This window comes from Protobothrops mucrosquamatus, unplaced genomic scaffold (assembly GCF_001527695.2).
Source record: "Protobothrops mucrosquamatus isolate PMUCROS unplaced genomic scaffold, P.Mucros_1.0 scaffold470, whole genome shotgun sequence".
NCBI classification, from domain to species: domain Eukaryota; kingdom Metazoa; phylum Chordata; class Lepidosauria; order Squamata; family Viperidae; genus Protobothrops; species Protobothrops mucrosquamatus.
The window spans coordinates 281,093-291,756 of NW_015386791.1; the positions used below are offsets into that span (position 1 = coordinate 281,093).

The following is a 10,664-nucleotide window of genomic DNA, read 5'->3' on the forward strand; positions in this document are numbered from 1 at the left end:
ATCCAAACTATAATATAATTGATAATCTGTTTGCCCCATTTACTATTCTGCCATCTCCAGTCACAATTTCTTAGACATTCTTATTAAGATTAACATTTCTTGATACATTGTCCTCAGAATGCCTTGCATTAAAATTCCCATGAGGCAGACTTGCTAGGGTATATGGGAATTAAAGTATGACATATTTGAAACTAATTTAACTGATTGCAGAAGTCACAAATATTCTCATTAGTGATCCAAATTCTGCTTATATCTGTTGCAGATTACAGCATTATGCAGCTTACAGCTAAAAGTCACCTGGGATCCAGAAATCTTGTTGATTGATAGGGAATCAAATACTTATTTCACTCATTAAAATGCAAATCAATTTATAACTTTTTTTGAAATGTGTTTTTCTGGATTTTTGTTGTTATTCTTGTTACTATTTTGTTGTTATTCTGTCTCTCACTGTTAAAATAAACCTACCATTAAAATTATAGACTGATCATTTCTTTGGCAGTGGGCAAATGTACAAATCAGCAAGGGATCAAATATTTTTTCCCTCATTGTAAGTCTACGTGCTATTGCTATTAAGCACACAATAGTCATATGTTCCTTAATATAAATTTCCACACAACCTTACCATCATCAATTATGTCTTGAGCTGCCACAGAGTTTGTGTACACCACTAGATCAGAAAGCTCACGACACAGCTTCATTGTTTTCCTCCGCCGAGCCAACCGACTGGGAAAAGAAAGGTTTTTCAAAAGGTAAATGGAAATATAAATTGACCTCTCTATCATTGAATTTTTTCCCATCGTGTCCAAAAAATTAGTGTGATAACCATATCATTCTTTATTTAAACAACAAATAATTGTTATTTGATAATCAAGAATGCAAAGAGGAAAACAGAAAAAAAGGGGAGGAAAAGTGAAAGAGAAGATCAAGAAAAAAGAGACATGTTAAAAGATGGAAGTTTTCAGGAATTCCAATTCATTTTTTAACCCTTCATTTTAGCTGTGGACCTTTATATGTGCATGCCTTCAATTTAGCTGTTTGCAATAAAATTGAAGCTGGAACAGTTACCTTATTTTGGGAAGATGGTCCAGATTCCCAGAAGGGAGAGAGTGCATTTCAGAAGAGCAAAAAAATAATAAAGTTTAGGTAGTTTACTTGGGAGGAAGAGTTAAGGCTGCTCATCCCCAGGAGTTCACAGAGTATACAGTATGTTTAATGGTGCAAGTAATCTGCTTTGGTTTGGCAAGACTTTGTTTATAGATGAGTAGCAATAAAGGAAACTGCTTAGAAGAACTTCAGTGTATCTTTCTTGGTTTTGAAGCTTGACATAGGCAAGATAAATTGGAAATTTCTTCAGCACAAACATACACTTGAAACAATCATACCTTATTAATTACATAATGATTTAAGACATGAAGCATTAGTGACTTCTGTTTTATTTACAACTAAATGTGTCCACATTCTGTCCTGCAATGTCTTGCTTAAAAGACAACCACTACATGTATTGCAGGAGAAATGCACTTGTATGTATGGCTCTATTTAACATAAGAAAGCTAGATGTGATTATTGTTACTAACCTGTATAATTGTCTGTGTTCTTTTCCAGATACATTATGCTGAGAGTCTTCATCATCGGATGTGCTGTGAGATTTGGATTTGGATTTAGCTGCCTTCTGTTTGAGAAGTCAAAGTCTTACTTAACAATATCCTCAATTATACAAAATTAGTTGATTCATTTATCTTAATAGAATCATGGACTATTACTATACAGTAAATCCTAGGCAACTTTTCATGATCTTTAATTTTTGTGAGAGTTTGGTGATGTACTTTTATCAGCAACTTTGTGATTTGTGTATTGCAAGCTACTTTAAGAGAAAGAAAGAGCCAGACAAATCGAAACAAAAAACAAAACAAAACAAAAAACCCCACTTTGCAGTCCAAATTTTTAACTAACTATATGTTTCTCCTCTTTTATCCTCTGTCCAATTACTATGTATCCCTTGCCAGCAGCTTCAATATTTTGATGATTGGAGCTATATCGGTTAAGAAAGGCGTGACATAAAAATGACTACCACTAGCAAAGTCTGAAAAAAATGTAACATTTTACCCATGCTAGTTTTTGAAAGGGCATCTGATGAAAATCAATCTGCACGACAGTTATATATAATGTTATAAGAAACACCTTCAGGCTAAAATGGTTCTTTTATCGCATTGTGAAAAATCATTCAAACCAATACTTTTGAAAAAAAAATCAAGTGAAGACTACACTCACAATTTCCAGTACAAAATCACTAAAAACCTTTCTTTTTACAAGGTAATAAAATCTAAATATGTAAGCCTTAACATGTAATTAAAACTCTCTCATTTTCTCCAAGGTTACTATTAAAGAAAATGTTCCATTTTTCAAAAAGATGTGAAGAAAATAGGCAGGTCTAATTAGCTGATATTATTACGTTTTTGAAATATTTTATCATTTTTGAAGAATTGAGTCAGTTTTCAGGGGTATAATTTTCTGATAAGCATTTTGCTACATATATTGCTTCACAGTGTGCTGGGAATTTCAATTGTTAAGGGTGCCCATTTGGACATGTCTGAAATATTTACAGAATTCATCCATGGGCTGAATTAACAACAATTGTTAATTTTGTTAATTTTCCTTCAGAGCTTAACATAAATAAAAGAACCTTGTATGCCAATCAACTCATGGAGCAGTTGCCTTTAAGCTAAAGCTAAAATCTATTTTAGAGTAGATTTATTATATGCAAAATCAATATAGGAAACCACAAAGGTAATATACCTTGTTCTGCAGTTCTTTTTTTTTATAGTATACCTTGTTCTGCAGTTCTTATTTAGCAAATACCGTGCAATAAAAGAATACCTACAATTCCATGGAGCTCTTTGTTAAATGCCCAGAATATAGCTTACAAATCTATATTATAAAGAATTTAGCTTAGAAAGCTACAGATTCTTTGTCATGGTTCTAATGACATTAATTATATTTTATAAGCAAGTAAATGGGATATTACTATACTATGCCGTAAAGTTCAACTCTTTGTATGTATGAAGGAAAGATTAATGCCCAACTTTTCCCAATTTCTAGAATAGCATTCCATTCTTTCTCATTGTTTCATTGTCTACCTCATGTCTGTTTCTCCTTTATGTTTGTTGTTCAATAATTGTAATAAAGAATATCAATCAACTATTATCTATTTATCCATCCATCATTTACCAAGCATAATCCCATACACTAATATTGATTTTCAGTATCTTTTCAAATCTCAGATATGCTGATAGATGATTCTCAATAGACTCCACTCTAATTATGTGCATGTGTATTTTATATGTGCTATTTGGGCAAAATTCTCCAACCCATTTCAAAAAATGTACAATTAGCAACCATGCTGGGAAGAAGGGGATAAACAGTAAAAATGCAAGTGCCTCTAGTAATATGTGTCATTGCTTTAAAAAGCAACAAATATTCCAACCAACTGGTGGTGGGATTCAAATATGTGAACAACCGGTTCTCTGTGTGGATGCTGCTTCCAGAAGTCCATTCTGGTCCTGGGCAACAAAAAAATAGCTACTGGTTCTGCTGAAGTTGTGCAAACTGGCTGAATCCCACCACCGCATCCAACTCTTGAATACAAAAATATTTTGGGCTCATAGAAGTACCAGCAATATTAGAAAAGATTTCTTCCTAGTCTGTCATGGATCTTAGCAATTTTTTGTGTACTGACCTCAGTTCTGCTGAAATGCAGAAGCAAATATACTGCTCTTGCGACCCAGATCTGAACTGGTATTATGTACTGCCAATCTATTTTCAGTCCCTCCATTCAAAACCCAAAAGTATTGTTAATACTTTTCTGCAATAGGCAAATTTGTAAATCTTATTTTCTTTCTCCCATTATGGATGAGAAATCAGATATTTATTAAATTCTGAAAGGATCACTGGAAATTAAAATGGATTTTTCTTATTTTACTTACATTTGAGTCCCAATTTTCCTACAAGGAATTCAAGAAACTTTTTTTTTTTTTTTGCATTTCTCACCCCTGTTTTATTTTTGTCAGCCACTCTGCAAGATTTTGTGTTTACTGCCGCTTCTGCTTCCTAATGAACTAAAGTTGTATCTAATAGCCACATCATAGGACCAATCTATCAATTTCACCAAGTTCACATTTTGAATTACCAGATTTGTATCCTATCATCAAGTTACTATTTAACCTAATTCTCCAAACATAAACAAATATATTCTTGAAAGCTGCAGCTTTTCTTTAGGTCCATCAGCATTTCTTAACTTTGTCAAATTGAAGATATGTGGCTTTCAACTCTCAGAATTCCTCAGCTGACATATGTGGAATTGAAGTCCATGTATCTTCAAGTTCACAGGGTTGAGAAAGGCTTATTTAGATGACTAGTACAGAGGTGGGAGTCAGGGAAAAGGATTCATAATCATGCATTGCTTACCTTATGTTTACCAAAGCTGCCCATGAGTTTACTGTGGGATTTTTTGTTAGTGTCCTTCAAACCTGAATTCTGTGAAAAACAATGAATTCATCAAAATCATTTTCTAATTTAATTGGTTACCACATTTGCTCCTGCATCAATTTAGCCATCTAGTAAAATATTTGTAAACCCAGTTTCTACTCTAAGAGGCTGGTTGGTAGAAACCAAAAAACCTGTCATCTACAGCAATGCTTTCAAGTGCCTTCCATGAAGCCTGATACCCAGTAACTACTGAATGGGGCCCAAATGTGACTTAACTACACTTACAGCAAAATCTCTTAAGGATGCTTAGGATTAAAGCTGAAAGGAACTGGCAGAAGACAGACACAGACAGACATGCCTCACGTTCTGTCTGTGGGCTTGCAAGTTTGCCCTGAAAAGCAGAGTGTTGGAGTAGGTAAGGTCTAATAAAATAATATGTGATGCTATTTTTATATATTTCTGTATATATGGATGTACAGTATGTATTTCTTTGTGTCTGTTGTATGTGTGCGCAGAAGATCACACTACATTTAGATAGTGATAGTTATGGACACTATAGACAATGTAGAGAAAGAACACTCTTGCCTGGATTATTAGAACTACATCAAAATCTACTTCAGAATAGAACTGATTTCCTTCCTTCTGTTTCTGTGGAATTATTCACCAAATTCTTGCCCTAACGCTAATTTTCTAAGTCAACCTCTTCTCTGGCTTAAACTAACAGAAAATGAAGAGTCAAAAAGAAGCAACAGATTCTAACTGCAAAGGATTCTCACTTGCTCACAGGAATAATTTTAAGATCTACTGAGGCTTCATCCTTGCTCATAACCATCACATCTCATTTGAATTCCACTTTAACACACCTGCTAAATAATTTTCCTGTCCCCAAAGAACAGTTCTTCCCATTAATCTACTTATATGGATAATAATTTTAGTTCCTTTTCCTTTAAGATATGGTTTTCCTGCCTTGGTGAGTTTTTGATCTCTGATTGTCTCATTGATGGCACAAGCTTGAGTTCCAGTTGTGTGACTCTTAATAATAGGTTCTTAAGCTCATTAAGAAGCCAATGCTTGGTTGTTTTATTAGGTTATCTTAATAATACCATGGAAATGAAAACAGGTAATTAGTCAAAACTGTTTTATCTTCATCAGTATCTTCTCAAAAGTCATTAGCTGGGTATTGTAGATCAAATCACATTGTCCCTTAAAACAAGGCTTACAGTACAGTTATAGGAGGAAGGAGGAAGCATGAAGAGCCAGAAATTATGGATATTATTTATTCCAAATGAGATTTTATAATTTTAAGGTAATTTTTAGTAGATATTAGATTACACTAGGATTTCAACTGTCTGAAAACTGGATTCTTAAACTTTTCAGTCCCAAGACAAAGAAACAACGGTGCAACAAACCAGGTTGAGCACAGAAAGTAGTCATAACTGGTACTACCAAATCTTTATTTTATTGCATAAACAACTATATGCTATATTATTATGGACAGAAATAGAGATTCTGTATATTATTTGCTATATATTTATGTGCATATCATAGATACATTCAATAAATAAAGTACCTACAGAAATCTAGTGCTCCCAAAACATTGTTTTGTACTCAGACACTTAAATGAAGTCAAATCAAACATTACCCAGGAGGACAAATCAACTAATCCCATCCTTTGACATTCTGAAATAAATAGGAAAGGCAAACCACAGTCATAGTTCTAGCCCATCTGAGTTTCACACAAAAGAGACTCCCTAGGGTAAACAGTTTGATGATATGTGACAAAATCCAGTGTTTCTGTCAGAGCATGCAGCTGAAAAAGGCACTGAGACGCATTCCCTCAAATATTCACAGTGCAAGTTGTTTCCATTATATAATATGTGGCCTGCAATAAGAATCTATTATCCATTCACTTTTGGGTGAAGAACAAGGAATAATTTTTCTCTGCCCATTTTCTAGTCTTAGCAAAACTTTATACACTAACCATTAATTCCAGATATTCATTTCCAGTTTAGGATGCAGGTTATACAATGTGAGAATTTCTTTACTAATACATGCTCTCAGTCGAATCATCTACATTCTTCACACACTACTTGGAAACTCCAAGGTGGCACTGAGCATATAAAAATAAGAGTATATTATATTATATTATAGTATATTATATTATATTCACACTGAAACAACAATTCTCTGAATGACTGAAAGAGCAAGTAAGAGGGTGTGGATTCTTGCTCAACAGCATTTGAACCAGTAGGTAGAAGTTTTAGTGTGAAGGTCCAGACTTGAAATAAGGAAAATCCTAAGAGCTCCTAAGCAATGGAACAGCCTGCATCCTGAAGTTGTGGGCTTCTATCACTGGAAACTTTCAAGATTTCAAAAAAGATAAAATAGCCATTTGCACAATACACAGGCTTACTATTATGGTATTCAAAATAATAAGATTTTTTAAAGCAAGTTCTGGTTTCTAGGAAATAAAAAAACAGAACCATAGATTTAAGTCATCTAGTCCAACCTTCTGCTCAAACAGTACAGTTAAAAGAAATGGAGTCCAACTCTTTTGATTTCTGTTTTTATTTTGCAGCAAAAGCTCTTTATTTGGGAGGAACAATGGAAATAATAATTTATCTCCCTTTTAAAGTAAGTGTTATCTTTCTTGTATGTACACTAATTTGTTCTAATGGTTAAAGCACCAGGCTAAAAATTGGGTGGTTGTGAATTGTAATCCTGCCTTAGGTATGAAAGCCAGTTGGGTGACCTTAGGCCAGTCATAGTCTCTCAGCCCAACTCATCTCACAGATTTGTTGTTGTGGGAAAAACAGGAGGAGGAAAGTAAGTTGGATATGTTTGCCACCTTGAGTTATTTATAAAAATAAAAAGGCAGGATACAAATAAATACACAATGAACAAAAGAACAGCTACTTTTTATGTGACTTCTGCAATCAATTATAAGTATATGTCAGAATATCAGCAACAGATATTCCCAGAAGAATAAGAAAAACTTACCTGTTTAAAGTTTACATTTAAACCCTCATGTGTTGCTTTTAAAAGTGCCTTCACAGTGAAGCTATCAGTATCTTCTTTGTCTCTGATTTGAGACTCTCTGAGTAACGATTCAAGTTTTTTTCTTATAAAGGACTCTATCTGATGCTCTGTTGTGCCGTTGCTCTGAAAGAGATCAATAAGCAACAATAAAAAATGTTAACTGATTTTTTTTTTAATAAAGGGCCAACAAAGTTGGGAAATGTATTGACCCATTTAAATGGATTCTTTCTTATATATTCTATTGCCTTTTTTAAGTAAGTTAGATCAAGAAAATAATTTACCTTTTTTGTTTCATATAGAAAATATCTGAGATAGCAACTGCAGATGAACAGAGAAACACTGCTTGATCATTTCCTTTATTTCCTTTGGGTATAATCGAAGACTATGAAATATGCTGCAATCTATTACAAATGGCTTTTTATGAGTGCCAAGTAAAAACTAAAGTTTGCCCTATAAATTATAATTCAACTTGATGAAAGAGAATTTGACATTCTTTCAACAGAAAGAGAATGTTGGAGAAATTCTTAGGGTGGAGTGTGGTAGTCTTGCAATTCTGTTATAAGGTGGCCAAGGGAAGAATATGAATTGTTTTGCCTTTCTCTGTACAAATGTCTCCCCAGTGGTCTGTAGCCTTCTTATCTTCCCACCATCTCCTTAATACCAATGGCATTCATAAAAGAACACTTCCCTTTGGGCTTTCTCAGAAGCACAGCTCCTGTCTACACTAAGGCCTTTCTTTATCTACAGATGACATTTGAGAACCACTTATGGAAAACACACAGCTCAACCAAAATGATACAGAAAAGACATAGAAAATAAATGCACACAGCAATGTGAGCATTTAGATTTGTATAGTGTTCAGTATAATTTTATCTGGAAATATAAATTAGAAATCTCTTCAGACTCATCCAAGTCTGATTCATTTTATCCTGGACTATGAAATTGGGGTAGGATGTAGACAGAGATGGAGATGCAAATGCAGATAATAAAGTATAAATTTATATGTCATGCCTACTTCCATCTTCATTTAATCTAGACTTCATTGACCAAAGGACATTTCACTACTTTATAAAATCAAATCAAATATTCACATCATAATCAAATATCCACATTTTACATAGCTCTATCAAAGATATGCCTCTACCTCAAGAGGTTTACAATTTAATTTTTGATGGAAAGTCAGTGCAGGTTGCTGAAAAAAATAAGTTACTCAGTGGTCTAATTTATACTTATATTTATTATTCGGTATTCTGATAATATTTAAGACAGGTAGTTCATGAAATATTGTGGTTGGTCACACAATCAGTGAGATGTTTAGACTGGATTTGGCATTTTTATCCACCTAGCAAATCCTTCTCAAAAACCTGAGAAAAGCAGATGTTGTTTACGGGATTAAAGATATCATCACAGGATGTAAACTGTTCCAAGTAAAGCTGCTCTTGCAATTGTCTGATGGTTTTACAAAGGCTGAAGGTGTTGAAGTGGTGTTCCAGATGTTTTCGGATTGCAACCAAGGAGTCTATTATTATTGGTACTATCTTTGCTTTCTTTTGCCCCAGTTGTTCTATTTCAACATGCAATTATTGATATTATTATTATTATTAATTTCTCTGACTCTTAGATAAGTGTTTCATACATTTCTGGAGCATCTCTGAAACATGCTGCTGCTGAATCATCATATTTTTCACGATGACAACATTATTACATATATTGGAAGTAATAATACTAATGGCATTTTAATTCCTGTGATTTTGAAGTTAATTACATTAAAATTGCAGTAAATTAAACCAAGTTTCAAATGATAGTAGTGCCTGGCTACTTTTATCTGGGTTCAGAAGGTATGATGGAGACATGTCTGATTCTCATAGCGGAAAAAACAGGACATAGGACAGATGTAGCCACATAGCTCCTAATTTAAAAAGGCAGGAAGAACACATATATCTAGGAGTGACACCTTGGAATTATTTGATATAAACAGCAGGTATCCTTGGTGTTGCTAGACAGATTTTTTTTAATTCCTTCCTTTTTTCCAAAATAGATCTGTTTGGGGTCTGTGAAATGGCAAGATAACTTAATCAGGGTATCTGGTACAAGCAGAGTCAGATCTAACCACTTGGATAAAAGATCAACAGGAAATCCTATAGTTGTAGTCTAGCCTGGTAAGTTGAAAAAGCATTCCAGAAAAGCATGACAGGTCATTTCCACCTTGTCAAGAAAACTACTCAGACTTATCCCGGAAGTCATTAATTTCAAAGTCAGTTCATTAAGTTACACTGAATTTTGATTCTGGCCGTATCTACTTTATATGTCATACATTAAGGGGGAATAGGAGTATTGCATCACTAATTAGACAATGTGGGAAAATTGAGATTTAAGCCATCATCAGAAAACATACTAGATGTATTATATGCACTTACATAAGAAAAAATTAACTTGCAATCATCTTCAATTTCATCAGCACTGTCCTCATCAGAAACCTCTCCTTCTTCAACATCTGCACCAAGACTATATGGGAGCCTTTTACCCTGAAAATGAAAATAACAATATATTTTTTTAAAATTTGCTATTCTGATGTGAAATTTTTAACTTTTTAACTTATTCAGCAAAAAATAACAGCTTACAATAAATGTACTTTAGAAATCTAAGCAGATCCAATGATATGCACAATAGCATTATATGAAAATATTACTTAGAAAATTATGATAAAACAGGTACTAATATCCAGTTTTATTCCAGTAGCTTTTAAATAACGAAACTACCAATGTTTTCCTACACTCTGTTATCTAAATTAAAATAAACAAACCCTTCACTTTCTCTGATATATATATTCCAAGTAATCCTTCCCTTGGTAATGTATGATCCTGTAAATTCAAGATAGGGGAGGTTTTTGTCCCAAAGCATCACTTTAAATGACTGATAATTCCACCTTTTGTTCATGCTAGTTTCCCACAGAGAGGGCCTCCTCAGGGTGCCGTCAGCCAGACAGTGTCGGCTGGCGACCCCCAGGGGGAGAGCCTTCTCTGTCGGAGCACCCACCCTCTGGAACGAGCTGCCCCCAGAGATCCGGGTGATCCCGGATCTCCCCTCCTTCCGCCGCGCCCTTAAGACCTGGTTATTTCAGCAGGCAGGACTGGCCTAGGGGT

The 10,664-nt window shown here is 34.2% G+C and overlaps 1 protein-coding gene across 1 annotated transcript in view; it reads right to left on the reverse strand.

Moving 5' to 3' along the window:
• Nucleotides 1-10,664, reverse strand: part of PLCH1 (phospholipase C eta 1) — a 101,204-nt gene that overhangs the window by 24,670 nt on the left and 65,870 nt on the right. The window contains exons 10-14 of the mRNA XM_015816625.2: nucleotides 9,939-10,046; nucleotides 7,483-7,644; nucleotides 4,462-4,530; nucleotides 1,575-1,669; nucleotides 623-723 (exon numbers count right to left, since the gene is read on the reverse strand). Of these exons, the coding sequence (XP_015672111.2) occupies nucleotides 623-723; nucleotides 1,575-1,669; nucleotides 4,462-4,530; nucleotides 7,483-7,644; nucleotides 9,939-10,046 (535 nt within the window). The remainder of the gene's footprint in view (nucleotides 1-622; nucleotides 724-1,574; nucleotides 1,670-4,461; nucleotides 4,531-7,482; nucleotides 7,645-9,938; nucleotides 10,047-10,664) is intronic.